We start from the raw sequence: 16,312 nt of genomic DNA, 5'->3' as shown, positions 1-16,312 counted from the left end.
TAATTTTTGTAATTATAAATTCATTAAAATAAATTATTAGTTTAAAATTTTAAAGTAAAATTATTGTTGACCGGCACAAACCAAACGAATTAAAGGGTTAGATAGCGATATTAAAATTTCAAAAATTTAGATAGTCAATTCAAAATGATTCATAATTTAAATATATTTTTTTATATATATATATATTTTTTAAAACATAAATTTTACATACAACAAATAGTGTTCTCCATTTTTTGTTTAAAAGCAAAAAAGTAAAAAGTTACTTACTCGTTCGCAATTATCTTAAGAGAGAGGGATCTTCATACAATTTTCCAAGACGCGAGCGGCTACGATCACGTGAACGGGGGATCGGAGCGCTTACTAGTGAGCGTGGGGCGCATGCGGACGCGACCGCACCGCATTAAACGAGCGAGTAATGATGAATAATTGTAATAAAATTTAAAGAAAAACAGAATGCATTAATTATATTATTGTCCTAATATTTTTAATTAATAAAATCATTTTTAAAAAATTTATCTATTTCATAATTAATAAAAAAATATTTTAAATAATTTTTTTTTAAAAAATATATAATTAATTTGTTATTGCCGATAATATTGTGTAGGTGTGATACTATATTATTATTATTATTATTATTATATTTTGTTTTTTTGAGAAAATGGAGCGGGCGATGGATGACGTGGGAAATTTTTGCATCGGGAGTTGGTCCGCTCCGCTCTAATCGTCCCCGGCTAAATGAGATTACTGCCATGATGCCCATGTCCTTTTGGTACATGTACAAAGGAACGGGTTGACTTCCCCTGACCGCTTTGCAGTTTGCCCCCCACCTCTTGTACTGACAGGGAATCCCCATCCATGTGTCATCTGTCATCTGGCATGTGTAAGTCAGAAAACAAACAAAAAAAGGAGAGGCGAAAAAGTCTATAATGTAGCAGCCATATAACTCTCTGATATAATATTTTTAATTAATTAAATTATTTTTATGAAAAAATTTATAAGATACTAGTCATATTGTTGTTGGAATATTTCTAATCAATCAAATTATTTTTCTTAATTTCATCTATTTTATTATTATTATTTATAAAAAATTATTTTTATTATAATTTTTTTTTTAAACAAAATGTGACGGATAAATTGTAAATGATGTAGTGTAGCTGCTGCGTAGTAAACTCTCTAAGAGAGAGAGAGGGGGAGGAAAACTCTTCTATGCAATAGTTATTATTATATTATCTATCAGATTTATTTAGCGACATCTTTGTTCATAGAGTGCATGAGGATTGGGATCTCTTGAAACGTAAATGAGGAAGATTAGGTATGATTTAATACCGTTTTATCTAAAAAAGATTTAATAAAAAATAACTCATGCCTATCTTAACAAATGCTATACTATATAATCAACTGTTTCTAGTGCAAGTAGCAAAGCATCTAATGACATATACAAGAGAGTCTAGTTTCAAAATTTAGTTGCTTTACATTTTCATATATAAGATATACATTATATCGATACTACTGTAGCATATAAGATAGTGAAAAGGCCTGATTGGGGATAATATAAAAAAGTTTTTACTAAAATGATGCTTCAAAAATGGTATATCCTTGGACACAACACAACATTCCAGAGATATTTGGTTAATTGTTATTATTTCTTTATAAAATAGCTGTGATGGAGAATACTTTCTCATAAAAGAGGGGGGATTTTTTTTTTCCTATTTTGTTCTTATGAGGATTTTTTAAAAAAAACTCAAAAAAGTGCTATATTTTGAAGCCTTAAAAATTAAAATGGCACGGTACAAATTCCCCGATGATAAAGAACTACAATCAACTATAATATAGATGATTTAACATGATACTTTGATTTTTTTAAAAAAAATCAGATTTTTATGCATTCTAAAATATAAAATTCAAGGAATGAAGTGCTATACTTTAAATTATGGGGAAACCGTGAACTGTGGAATGGTAAAGTGCTCTTCTACCTTATAAAATGGAGTATCACTTTTTTATGCAGTTAAAAAAGTACTATACGTTGAAAAGAACCTTTTATTTGGGACACGCCAAGTCCTAAGTGGCTACATCGACTAAATAGTTGTCTCTTTGTTTTATGCGGCATGTTTTTGCTTGAGAGGGAAAAGTAATAATAATAATAATACCAGTAAAAGCCTATTTTTTTTAGGAAAGGTACTTGACCAGGACATCTTACAATATATATATATATATATATATATATGCTGGAATACTATCAATAGCATCAAACATTTTGTGCTATTAGATTTTCGGCTCTTATATTAAAAAATGTAGGATTAGGATGATGTGGGCCCCCTAGGATTGAGTGAGTTATTGATTTAATAGTATAATCTAACGGGTGAAAATAATGAAAGGGTTAAATCTAACGGCGGAAAACTTGATAGTACCAAATACATGGTGCTATTGATAATATTTGAGCTATTGTCCTATCAAGTCGTTTTGAATGATCGGAACTTCAAATTAATAAGCGGCACTGTTGAAATTGATCTACACAATTAAAAATATTTAGAAACCAAATTTTGTAATATTTAAAAATCATTATCAAGTTCATCTTAAGAGTTATAAAATGAACGGTCATAAATGAATAACCTTCTTAAAATAGAGATTAGACTTTCTCAATTCATAATCAGAGTTATCAAACATTATCTAAATAGTATAAAGAATTTTCTATCAAAAATTCAAGTAATTTGAATTGCTCTACACTGTTAAACAAGCAAACGGCTCATATGGGCCGTCAAAAATTGTCGATTTTACGACACTTTGATCATCATGTAAATAATTTTTAAAATTTATAAAATTTAGTTTCTAAATATTTCAAATACTCTAGATCAGCTTCAACGGCTCTGATCATCGANTCTAGCTCCTCTCTCTATATATATATATATATATATATATATATATATATATATATATATATATATAGGCTGGGGCTACTATACTCTTATAAGTATAGAATCCCTTATACTTATAAATTTTTAACCGTTGATTGATGGGATGTGTGGTTAGGATATTGGTGGTCCCCACTTAGAATGATAGTGGTCCCCTAGGGTTGAGTGGGTAGTTATTTGAATAGTATGATATTACGGGTGGAAATGATCATGAAATAAATCTAAGGGCCGAAAACTTATGAGTATAAGGGAGCTCACACTCATAAAAGTATAGTAGCCGGACTCTCTCTCTCTCTCTCTCTCTTTCTATATATATATATATATATATATAGTAGGTCTTGTGTGCTATTAGGAGCACGGAGACTTCCGTGCTCCTAAGCCGTTTTCGATGGTGGAGTGTCCGAATCGACGATCGGCTCCGTTAGACTTGATTTAGCGTATTTGAACTATCTAGAAAATAATTTTTATGATTTTTCGGTATCATTTTCCTAGCGATCAAAAAGGTTCAAAATCAACGGCTGAAAATAAAAATCTCACAAAAAGTGGTGATATAGCATTAAAATTTTCGATCAAACATATTGTTCTTGTTGTAAATAGTATAAAGAATTTTTCTTCAAAATTTTATCTGATTTGAATACTTCTACACCGTTAAACTTGCAAACGGTATACATCAACAATTAAAAATTATTGATTTTGAACCATTTCAATCGCTAGGAAAATGAAACCGAAAAATCACAAAAATTATTTTCTAAATAGTTCAAATATGCTAGATCAAGTCTAACGGAGCCGATCGTCGATTCAAACGCTCCATCATCGAAAACGGCTTAGGAGTCCGTGCTCATAATAGCACACAAGACCTACTATATATATATATATAGTCCGGCTACTATACTCTTATGAGTACGATTATCTTCGTACTCATAAATCGTTTTTGATGATAAAGCTTCCGAAACGACGATCCATACCGTTAAACATTTTCTAGAGCATTTAAAACTTGTAGAAATCAAATTTCATAATTTTTCGACATCATTTACCTTACGATCAAAAGCTCACAAAATTGATAATTTTTAACGGCCGGTATGGAATACTTGCTAGTTTAACGGTGCAAAAGAATCGGAAAAGGTTGAATTTTTGATAGAAAATTCTATTCGCTATCTAAATAAAAATCAATAACTCCGATCTTAAATTGAAGGATCTGATCATTCATTTTTAAGGCGTCGTTCGATTTTGACCGTTCATTTTATGCCCGCTTGATGGACTTTATTATGATTTCGAAAAATTACGAAATTTATTTTCTAGAAGTTTCAAATACTTTAGATTATATTTAACGAAATGGATCGTCGATTCGGAAGCTCCATCATCGAAAACAACTTATGAGTACGAAGGGTCCAATACTCATAAGAGTATAGTAGCCCTACTCTATATATATAGAGAGAGAGAGAGAGAGTCCAACTATGGTGCTTGTAAAAACACCAAGCACTTTGTACTTGTAAATTTTTTACCATTAAATCTACGACTTTAATCATTTTCAATAGTTAGATTACTATTCAAGCAACCACCCACTCAACCCTAGAGGACCCACATCATCTTAACTGCACATCCCTTAATCCAATGGCCAAATCTACAAGCACCAATAATTTGGCACTTTTAAAAGCATAGGAACTCAATTTTATATATATATATATATATATATATATATATAATATATATATATATATATATATATATATATATATATGTAATAATTGCCTATATATTTCTCAAAATTTCAAAACATCTCATTTATTCGTATTTTTTTTTCTTTCCAATATACCTCTCATATGTTCCTCCGTTATTTCAAAATACTCTTGTAGTTATCATCCGTTAAGTTAATTTGGATTAAACATGAGTTTAATATCTACTAGAATTAAAAAAAATCAAAATGTCTGTTTTGCCCTTAACTTAAGGGCAAATAAGAAATATTGGTGATGGTAGAAGGATATAATTAAAAGGACAAAAAATTAAAATACTTTTTCTGTTCCTAACTTAAAGGCAAATAAAAAAAATAGATGATCATGAAAGAGTATATTTGAAATGGCAAAATAGTAAATTCATAAAGATAACAGCTATTGCTAACGGTTCATTAATAGAATTTAACTCTAGAGGTATATTTGAAATATGTTAGAATGTAAAAAAAATATTTTTTAATATTAATCTTCTACGAGGAATAAATTAGAAAATTATTAAAAAGTCGAAAACCTTTTAGAAATATATAAGCAATTGCCATATATATATATATATATATATATATATATATATATATATATCAGCAAAAAATAGTGGGCACATTTTGAAACTTTTAAAATGTTAAAAAATATTTTGATATTATATTGCTAGGTCCTAAAGTGGATTTTAGTAAGTAGGTGATTTGGACCCCCAACAAGGGGGTGGAGTTGTTGTGCAATGTGCATGGGCATGGGCTCGGCTCAATAATACTATTTTAGCAATTTTGAAGTTCCGTACGAAATAAAACTACGAATATTATAATCTTACTTTGCAACTCTTTTTGACTTCCATAAACGGCTCCTTTAAAACATTGACTACTGAGGAGGAGATAACATTTTATGAACATAGAGAGGCCCACATGACCCAAAAAAACAACAAAAGAAGAAAATCTATCAAACTATCTTATAAACTGTTGGATATCCTAACCATGGATTGGTTTTCTTTGAGCTCTTTAATCAATAATTGAAACAAAGTATAGTAACACACTTTGTTGGGCTTCTTGGGGTGTAAATGTAGTCTACTAAGTTAACTACTAGGTTTGCTAAAGACACAAGGGTAATTGGATGTACAGAGTCTGGAAAGAAATTGATGCATCTTAAAGGCCTATAAAATAGTGACAAAAATGGCCTAAACATTCCAATCCAAGCTATTCTATGTCTTTTACAATAGCAGAGCTTTAAAATTCGAATGCGGTGTGAATCATATGGCCCATAAAACTATCTCAACGAGATCTCATCGAGGAGTTCTTGAACAAAATCACGCTCTTGTTACGAAAAATTACGCACCTTTGCTTAACACGAGCAGTCCTCTTCGGGCCATCTCCTGCCACTTAAAGCAGAAGTGTTATTTCAAAAAGCAATACTACCTTTTTCACGAGCTTGTTTAATCGCATACAGGAGTGTATTTTGAATAGAATCATTTGAAAAGAAAAGTAGAAAAAAATGAAAATGTGTTCCATCTGCAACATAAGCAAAAGTTTTTCGGAATAAAAGATGGTTATTTGTTCTTCTTCTTGATGCTCTTACATCTTGGAGAAAAGGGAAACCACGACAAACACTAACTTTTCTGGGATAAAAACTAAACAACAACAGTAAACAGCAGAAAACAAAATAGTATACCATGGAAGTACAAACCAAAACACGTATCGACTACAAGAATATCCAAAACTACGAAAAGTAATCAAGTTCAAATTTCATTTGGAAAAGCTTGCGATAAATGATCATATAGCGGTGTTTTGTAAGTATTGAATTGATAAAGGGAATTGGACAAACAGCCTGAGAAAGGCGAACAGAAACAGACTAGCTGGATATGTACATCCACCACTTGTAAAGGCCGAAGCCGTAGATTGTCGTGAGCACCGCAACCCTTAGCGGATAAAACTTGAATCTGCACCAGAAAAAATTGGAAAAATGCGGAGTTTCAACCTTTCCATTGTTTACAGAGACAGAATTTGTTGCACATATTTTGTGATAACTCACTACTACACAAGAATTCAAATGTCAAAGTAAAAGCAGATCATTACTAGAATAGAATTACTAAAGATGAACTGTACAATAGTAGCAAGCAGAAAAAAATAAGAAGAGAAGCATACACCTATTGTGCTTGGATATAACAAATGTTAATCATGAATGATCTCATTTGGTCGCAAATAAGAAATTTCATTCAAGGAAAATAAATTTGAAGATTGTGACTGCCCTACAAGTGCGTCGAGTTTTTCATCAAAAGGCACGAAATGGAAACAGCTACTTCGATTGTAGTCTACCCCTAATTTTCTCCACTTACCTGTGAGATATGTCCAAAATTAAATCCCTCCTATTTTTTATCGAGTGAATTGCTAGAGATGATACATTCATTCAAAACTTTTTTGGCCAGCACTTTGATGGAACTGCATATCATCAAGAAGGTAAACTTGAGCTCTTTAGACAATAATCTTCACATTCTGACTCTCATTGGAATTACAAAGGGCAAAAGAAGATGCCGAAATATTACTTTTGGCTATCCATGGAAAGTATATTGGCCGATTGGTGGCACTCTAAACTCATTATGCTTAACCTCCTAATTTATTTTAATTTGCTATGCTTGGACATATATGAGAAATGACTCAAAACTCAAGTTCCCCGACAACTCGAGTTCCAAACAGGTCTTGATTTTCAGGACTTCCAATTTTCAGTTCACATTTCACATCATTCCGGATTTGTTTACTATTTTATTTTCTTTTCTCCATGTTCAGGCCATTAAAATAGTATTTCTATTTCAAAGAGATTATATAGGTTACTAAAAGCTACAGCTTACCAAAAATGACAAAATGCTCTTAAATCATAATTCATTTAGGATAATTAAAAATATGTCAGTTCAAACTCGGATTCATGCAAGCTTATATTGCATAGGAATTTGATCCGATTCTCATTTGAGTCCACTCCAGATACCTTCACGCGTCTACCTCAAGGATTTGCATGCCGTTTTAGAAAGAGGGATTACTTGTTGTTCAACCAACCTAATCAGACATTGCTTTTTAGATTAAAAAAGGGTAATCAATCAAAGCGCATGCGGCTTCTAAGTAGGGACATCCACAATCACCCAAACTTACATATGAGGACTGTAAATAAGCATTCAGAAGATCTAGAATTATTCGTCGATTGGCTTGCTCCAATATCTCCTGTGACAATTGACAGTGGTCTAATAAAACTTACATGTTTTATAATCCGTTATTTAGCGCATAGAGTCGTTCCAAATCTTGAATTCAGGGACCATACTCTAACATTCATTCATTGTAATAATTGAAGCTAACCACTGAGAAATTCAACTAGAGAAATGTAATTTTTTTATTAAAAAAACCTAAATACTGAAATCAACTCTTTTCAATGGTCAAAACAAAACAGAGTAATATGAGCATAAATAACAAAGTCAACAACTCCTTGTTTCTTACTACAATTAGTTTATTCAAAATCAAACATTTAACAAATTTAAACCTTCCTAATCCTTCTTACTACTGATAGCGACAGAGAATAAATTAAAATTCAATAGAATATTCCTTCTAGATAGTAACACAAGTTGATGCTGTTGCCAAGTACACTATACTGTACATGTACATGGAAACTAGTATTCTTTCTAGATAGTAACACAAGTTGATGCTGTTGCCAAGAACACTATACTGTATATGTACATGGAAACTAGTATGTAAAACACTATCAAAAAGATACAGAAATCCTAATATGAGTAAAGGACCTCTAAAATAGCAGGAACAAAAATTAGTGTTCAAGGTCTAATTTTTAATTTACATCTCAGCTACGAACTCATAATCCTCCCAATAATCAGCTCGATCAGGAATAAATCATTAATAAGAAGAGAATATTAGATCAAAATCTCTCCTTTTTTTTTTTCTTTTTTCTTTTTTTTAAAGGCCAGTCATGTAATCACACTACCCTAAATCTGTGTCGATCCTCTCGCGAATCGATTCTTATCCACAATTGATTCCGAGAACATCACTATGAACTAGAAAAGTCCCAAATAAACCCCAAATATACCAATCCAAATCGAGAGATAAATAGAGAAAGAGAGGGAGAGGGAGATCGATCACGCACCTCCAGGCGTCGGAATCGGCGACGCTTCTGCGCGTCTGCATGGGGGTGAGCCACTGGGAGAAGTCCCGGTCGAAGAACTCCCAATCGGGGAGGAGGATCCCGGCGATCCCGAAGAGGCCGAAGAAGTAGGTCGCCATCATCTTCTTGAAGCTCATCGTCCATATCCCCACCACCACCACCGCCGCAGCGAGCGCCACCAAGCTCGTCTGCAGCGCCGCGTCCCTCCCCATCGCCTCCCTCCTCCCCCCCAAAACCCTAACCCTAACCCTAACCCTGGCGAAGGAGCGAGGGATCGCGGGGAAACGAGGAGGGCATGAGCGTTCTCGTTTCCCCACCCCGCGTCGCCCTCCCCGACCTTCAAAGCGCCTCACCTGCCCCGCGCAATCCCCTACGACCACTCAACCACCGAGCTCCGCGGGCGCAGGCGCCACGTAAAGAGCTCAACAGGGGGTCCGTGCACGTGGCGGGTTTCTAGTGGAGGTCGGACGCGATCGTGCGAACGGGGCGTGTATGGGGATTTGGGCAGTGTTGTGATTATACAGGTCACCTGCAGTGGCAGTAGTAGCGGGGAGGGAATGCACTGTCCCGACCCGATCGCGGGGACAATTAAAACCCCACGAGAGATTTAAAACGCTCGCTGTTTAAATAACTGCACCCAAAAATACACCAGCGAAAGTTACGTGAGATTATTAATTTTTCTATTTTCTTTTTTCTTTTTTCTTTTTTTTTTTTTTGCAGCATCGATACCAACGTATGCCACGCGGCGTATGAATTCGTGCAAATGCATGTTAGTATCAGGTTCTGAATACTAGGATTATTATGGGTTGTGTCCAAGCCACCTACATTGAGATGGTAGGCAATTGTTGATAAGGAATGCAAACAAAACGAATCTGGAGCCCAGCGATGGCCTTTTTTTAAGAGGATCGAGACTACTTCGAGTTCAAAATTAATTAATTTTATCATATTTTTTTATTTTTATTTATTATTATTTTATTTAGGATAGGATAGATGAGAGCAAATTTAGGACGGTTTACCATGAATCAAAAAAAAGAAAAAAAAAATCACCTCATACTGGTTGGAGAGTGAGGTACATAAACCCAGAGCGACGGAAAGATTACCGTTACTGCAAGGTACATAAACTCTTTAAAATTGATTAGATGGTCAATAATAAGCACAAGTCAATTTAGCATATGCTAATTGTACAAGATTAACCCAAATGGAAGAGTAATGCTTAGGTACAACAAGCCTTATCAAATCTCTCCAATTCATTCATCTAACGGTCTAAAATTTAGTGTAACAGAGGGCCACCACATTTTGATGATCCCATCCTACTTTTTTTCTTTGTTTCGCTTTATTCTAAATTCAGCAGTCTATATCAAAATTATACATGAAAAGTTAAAAACATTGAAACTTTACATCATCCCTCTGTCATGCCATAAATGCAAATTGAGAACTGAGTGTTGAGAAAGAACAACAATACCAAATATATTCTCAACTAGCCTGCACTAATAAATCCTGTCTCCGACAAACTGATGGATTATTTCTGTGCGCAAAAAAATTCTGCACACAAAAAATATAAAAAATATATTTCTACCTGGTGCATACATTAATTGTACCACATCAACTCTAGTAATTACACCCTCAGTAAAAGCAGAAGTTACTACAGCTCTATATATGTAAAGCAGAAATGCAAGAGAACATGCTTGGTTTTTTTAAGGGACGAACTTTTAAAATTGGATATGCACATAAATTTGGCATGCTATGACCAACATGAAATGCTACTTCAAAATAGTGATGAATAATTAAAACAAAAAAAAACAAAAGAAGTGGCAATTTAAGGTTGGCAGGGTAGGTCTACCTAACAACTTAAAGAAGGTAGATAGAAAGAAGAAAGAAGTCAACATCATTTTCATGAAAGGCTCAATAAAAATCAAAAGTTGCAATAGCTAAGATGACAAGGCCACAAACAGTTTAATTGACTCTGTATGATAGAAGGATACAACACAATTAAGGGGAAACTAAATACTCTGCTTAATAATGCAAACACCAATTACAACAATAAGAATTTGAAATAAGCAGCGAGCAGGCTCGGAAACAAAATTGCAATTCAAAGCCATGAGCTTTGGAAGATAGAAGCTTTACAACCTTAGTCTTGGGAAGAAATTATTGAGAAATCAAAAACCAAAAAAAAAAAGAAGTCAAAATTTCCTGATAACATATACAAGCACCATATATGTCCCATAAAAACTACTAGTAGGTACAACTAAAAATCTTCTACCATAGATACCAGTTCTTTGTGAAGAGTACAAGAGATTACCTCTTTCCCATCTCTTCAACTGTTGCTTTATTGTCAAACACAGTAAAACTTGTGCTAACACAATTAGGTTGGACTTTACCCTCTGGTTCCTGAAAAAGAAGGGGGGTAAAATTAATGGAAACAGGGTCAAGAGGAATTTTGCTCCCGCACCGTCTAAAAAGGAGATATTTTGAGTCAACTCCTTCCACCGGTGCTCTCGTAGAAGAGGATGTACCCATGATCGGTGTTACTAGAATATTCCTGTGCTGACCCAAAGAATGTTTGTACTGCAGACTCATCGATCATCTCCACATTCTCATCATCGAAGAACAACCAATGGTTGTGGCTTTTAACGATGCTGACGTAGTGGCCATGGTTAGGCCCACCGCCCACGTGGATAACAACGGCAAAAAGAGAGTATTCAGAGTCTGCATTGCTGATGGTGTTGCTAAGCTTAAGCTCTAAGGGAAAAACTACTCGATAAAGCAGCTTCTTGTAACGGCCGAGCTGCTCGATGTACTTGAAGCGCTTGAGGTGAATGACGAGGATGTTTGGTGGCTTCTTAATTTTCATTCTTTTCTGGGCTTCTTGCAAGCTGAATCCCAAGCAGAAGCCATAGTTTAGCCTATATGTAGGGGTAAACTTCAAGAGGGTCCTCAACCTTTCAGTTTGTTTACTCGGGTTGGGTTCCCAACCATCTAATAGATATAATTGGGGCCCCAAAATCCATATATTACATTTCGTTACAAATTACCCTTTTAGTTAGAGTTCCTCCAAATTTGGATAAAGATTCCTGTAATTCATTTAACTACCAAGCAAAGCACTTTTCGACTTCAAATATGATAATTATGCGGACATTATCATCCAATTAAGTCAGGAAATTTATGTAAAATTGCAACAAAATGCAACTTAGAGACCAAACTATAACAATTGAATGGTTGATCAAATTAAAAACTCCTTAAAGGTTGAGGACACCTAGTACAATGTATCACCGAAGTAAATGGCATCATACGTGTTGTTTATCAAAATATCTATTTTTTTTTTAAAAAAAAAGTAGCTATATTCCAATTCTTAACTACCGAGAATAAAATTAAATATAAAACAAAAGTAAGTAATATGAATCGAAAATAAATGACAACGTTTAAAAAAAAAAAAAACCTGCAACACTTGTCGCAGAAGAACTTGTCCTCAGCATTCAAAGTCTCCGTTGAGCTGAAATTTTTGAGGCAGCTAGTAATTGAAGTATTTTGCTCAATGTCGAGGCTCAAATCGAAAAATGTTTCATCCCTTGCAGTGACAGTTTCACATCGTAAGCACCTCGTTTCATTTGTCAATATGCCCTAGAAGTGAGGGAAAAAAAAAAAAAATCTTCCAACAATTGATTATATGACCCTAGCAAATAGAATGTCAAGTGTGTAAGAATATAACTTACAACTAGGTGACTAGACTAACCTGAAAAGTTGTGTGCACCCATGTAACACGAGGCTCCTTGTGGGTGCCATTGGGTAGATTATGATTCGGGCTGTTTGCAAGCTTTTTCGATGATGAGGCTTCAGGAGATGTTTTTGTAGCATTAGACTCTTTCTCGAGAATGTCGACTAGTTCATTCAGCAAGAAGTTCAAGAATTCGTGAGCATCCTGGAAATAGAGGGGGAAAAAACTTCTCAGCTTCACAAACAATCGTTACTTTGTAAGTATAAAGGGGTAAGCAGTATGAGGCAGTGTAACAAGTCACAGAACTTCTAGATGCGCTGTCACAATGATAAGTAGAACACAGGATAAGCAAATGACAAATGCTATAAATACCATATAGTTAGAAATAGGCCTTCTCATCAACAGAAAGCACAATTAGTCAAATATAATAAGAGCACACAGAGTAAACAAATAGATTGATAGCTTCTGGCTGAGAATTGTATAATTCATCCTGTCCATTTACCAATCTACTTCAATATTTCAAGAGTTTTACCAGAACCACATATGCCCGCCTAATCTAAAGGTAAATTATAGGTCCTCTACTATGGGCCATTCTGAAACAGACACCATCATCTTACCTCTTTTTTGTAAAAACCTTTTTTATTTTTCTGAATTTGAATTACTGCTGGAATCTACTTGAATATAGCCCACAGTTGAGAGAATCTGCACACACACACACACACACACACACACACACCCCTAATCTAAGTAAGCAACTAACGTTACAGTGGATTACCTGGTGCATGTAGCTTCGAAAAATCTCATTTTGCTTCTTCACTCTTTGCACAAAACGCTTTGGAGCAATAACGCCTGTTTTCTTTTTCTGGGAGCTGATCTGCATGTAAAAGTGCACAATTAGCTATTATTGCAGTCTCAAAGTTCCCATAACAAACCCAAGTACGAAAAATATTATCGCACAATTAAAACTCTTTGAAAAGTGTACCTTCTCCTCTTCCTTTCTTTCATGGCAGGAAGAGGAGGAGAAGCGGTTCAAACTTCAGGCCCTTTCCACAAGTTGTTATGCAATTTATCATTAAACTTCTACGTTGTACAAGTGTAAGCTCTGCTAAGAATATTAGGCCCCACACGATTCGGGGTTGAATATTCAACTAATGGACCCTAATTAAAAAAAGTAGAGAAACACCAAGATCAAAAGGCCTTCGAATTACCTGAGTGAATAGGTCTGCCAAGCATGTTAGCAGATTCTCTTCTGCATCTCCCATGTTTTTGTTATTTGCATAATACTCCAGTAGTTGCTCGCGAAATGGGACACAAAAATAAAGCGCCTGATCACAAATAAAATATTTATATTAAAACAATGTCAATAAGACAACTCAATACCAGTTGCACACCTTTATAATGAACTTAACCCAATTGAGTAACTGAAGGAGTTAAATTTCAGTTGTTATGCAGCACGATAGGACTACTTTGGGTGGTTAATGTTTGATCCAATCTTTTAAAAAACCATCAGTCTATTAAAACGGGTAAGATAACCAAGGATGGAGAGATTTCTTAGAGATCATGTGGGTTCACCACTACTAGGTAAAGATACTTCAAGTAGAAGATATGATGATTCTTGAGTTGGGTAGTACCCTGATATAATAGGTTGTTTGTGGAAAAGATAGGCCCCATTTTAGAATTTCCTCATTATTAATAGTACATATGAAAGCTAGCAAGACTTCACATTTGTGATATAAATACATAAGTTAGCAAGACCAACTAACTAGCCCGCAAGCACATTAAGAAATCAGAGAATCAAAGGAAGCCCAACCGACGAACACATATTTGGCTAGCTAGCAAGAAGATTGGCCTTGACATTTAATGAAAACACCTTATTATAATTACTTTCCCATTCCCCGAACACGTACTTTGTAGAAGCTAAAGAATTTTCAAATGTGCTACGATTAGCAGGGCTTTGAAAATCTGATAGCATTTTTTAAACTTCTTCATATCTTTTGTCACACCAAAATTTGTATGTGCAACAAAACTAAGTTCATCTTACCCACTTGCAGGCTTATCAGATCTCATGCTCCAGTGTGATAAAGATCACCACAAATGCAAAAAATGCACACAAAACTAGCGAAACCAACTAGTGTTTTTTTTAAAAGATTAAAACATAGGGTGATTCAACTAGTGACAAAATTATTGTTTTGGAAGCACAAAATCCAGAACTTAACACACCAGCAATACTTTACTCAGCAAGAGTCATGACCAAGAGACTCGTGAGACATAACATTAATAGAATCAAATCAACCAATTCTCAACATTCACATTCGCTTGCAAAAACATCACCTAAAGTAGTCTTCAGACTCACACATACAACCAAAAAACCACAAGCATCAAAAACCCCAAGCAAAAGCGTGTTCCCACTACATTAAACTATTAGTTACCAAATCCATGCCAAACTCACCAATTAATCGAAGAAAGAGGTTGATCGATCCACAACAAAGAGCATGATACGAGAGATTCATAGAGATGTAAGATGAGAAAAATAGAGAAGAAGAAGAAGAAGAGAAAGGGTACCTGCAAGACGCTGTTACAGTAACAGGTGTTCCCGAAGTTCTCGAGGCCGAAGTATCGCTCGCCCTCTGGGAACTGGTCGCCGAGGGCCTTCTCGAGCTTGGAACCCGCGGCGCCCATCACCATCCAACTCCGCCTCCACGCCTCCACCGCGGAAGAGATATTAAAAAAAACCCTAATTCTAACCCCAACCCCCCCACCCACCCCAAAATCGCCCCCGCTCCTCTCAATCCCGCCTCAGCTAAGGCGCGATCTCCTCCTCGGAAGCTCCGAACGCAGCAGCAATGGCGGCATTGATCTCGCTAGGGTTTTCGAGGTGGGATTCGGACGTGGTGGGTGGGTAGGGTTTTTAGGGTTTCGAATTCGCCATTTTTTTTTTCCCTTTCCTCCTCCCTCGTTCTCCCCTCTAATCCTCTATGCGTGAACTGTTTCCGTTGGTAATGGCCAATGGCGAAGAACAGATCGGTCTAAAATGGAGAGAGAGAGAGAGAGAGAGAGAGAGAGAGAGAGAGATTAATAGTATCTTAGGACAAGCATAGTCAAATGGGATTTTTTTTTTTTTTTTTCCAAATACATCACTTTTTAACTTTCACTAAAAATCTCTGTAAATTATGCATTAGTTTTAACTTTTTCATAAATCTTTATAAAACTTTCAAGTTCAAGTTCTTTTTTGGTAAAAGCTTTTATAAAAATAGTAATAACAAACAAACCAAAAAATTTCTAACAAAATTAGATAAAATTAAAAATATTGGGATTCCAGGTATCGAAATAATATGTGAAAAAATAGCGACCGTCAATAGCACAAGTGGCGAAGGATTATTTGTTAGTTAATATCTGAGCTCCATAGTTTATATTACGATAGAAAATATATATAATGTTTATAAAAGTAAGCAAAAGTAGGAAAAATAAAGTTAGAATTTTTTATAAGTTATTCTTGCATTTTTCTACTTAGAAACAATTTTGGTTGTTTTGAATTTATGATTATTTATATGAAAGAATAAAAAGTCAAAAATTTTATAAAAATTATCTCGAAGGTCAGAAGCTCTGTATAAATAATTATAGTCAATTTGAAAAAAGAGAGAATTGGGCCTTGGGTCCAGTAGCACTTCTCATACTAAAAGGGCTAAATTGCACTTTTGCAACTCAAATTTTGAGGCACAAATTTAATTTGTTATTATTTTTTGCCTAAATTTTATAAACTATTGTAAGCAAGTTTCCCAACTTAACTTTGTTGGCGAAATATTGACATGTCGCAAATGTGAAAGTGA

The 16,312-nt window shown here is 34.7% G+C and overlaps 2 protein-coding genes across 2 annotated transcripts; both read right to left on the bottom strand.

Moving 5' to 3' along the window:
* LOC109713654 (signal peptidase complex-like protein DTM1) lies at positions 6,151-9,375 on the bottom strand. Its single transcript, XM_020237822.1, has 2 exons — positions 8,756-9,375; positions 6,151-6,560 (listed from the first exon to the last, which is right to left on the bottom strand). Exons 1-2 carry the CDS (start codon positions 8,983-8,985, stop codon positions 6,473-6,475), a joined length of 318 nt encoding a protein of 105 aa, XP_020093411.1. The 5' UTR covers positions 8,986-9,375; the 3' UTR covers positions 6,151-6,472.
* On the bottom strand, positions 10,763-15,558 carry LOC109713645 (ubiquitin carboxyl-terminal hydrolase 4). Its single transcript, XM_020237810.1, has 6 exons — positions 15,048-15,558; positions 13,694-13,810; positions 13,261-13,359; positions 12,504-12,689; positions 12,210-12,391; positions 10,763-11,646 (listed from the first exon to the last, which is right to left on the bottom strand). Exons 1-6 carry the CDS (start codon positions 15,168-15,170, stop codon positions 11,247-11,249), a joined length of 1,107 nt encoding a protein of 368 aa, XP_020093399.1. The 5' UTR covers positions 15,171-15,558; the 3' UTR covers positions 10,763-11,246.

The sequence above is a fragment of the Ananas comosus genome, linkage group 1 (genome assembly GCF_001540865.1).
Source record: "Ananas comosus cultivar F153 linkage group 1, ASM154086v1, whole genome shotgun sequence".
Lineage (NCBI taxonomy): Eukaryota > Viridiplantae > Streptophyta > Magnoliopsida > Poales > Bromeliaceae > Ananas > Ananas comosus.
Note: the sequence above shows the minus strand (reverse complement) of the source record. Positions and strands in the feature narration are given on the sequence as shown.

Coding starts and splice junctions, on each gene's coding strand:
- LOC109713645 (XM_020237810.1), bottom strand. CDS start 15,170: ATGGTGATGGGCGCCGCGGGTTCCAAGCTCGAGAAGGCCCTCGGCGAC. Junction 12,690..13,260: donor TTCGAAGCTACATGCACCAG/GTAATCCACTGT, acceptor CTCTATTTCCAG/GATGCTCACGAATTCTTGAA. Junction 12,392..12,503: donor GGGTGCACACAACTTTTCAG/GTTAGTCTAGTC, acceptor CCTCACTTCTAG/GGCATATTGACAAATGAAAC.
- LOC109713654 (XM_020237822.1), bottom strand. CDS start 8,985: ATGGGGAGGGACGCGGCGCTGCAGACGAGCTTGGTGGCGCTCGCTGCG. Junction 6,561..8,755: donor GCCGATTCCGACGCCTGGAG/GTGCGTGATCGA, acceptor TTTCTGGTGCAG/ATTCAAGTTTTATCCGCTAA.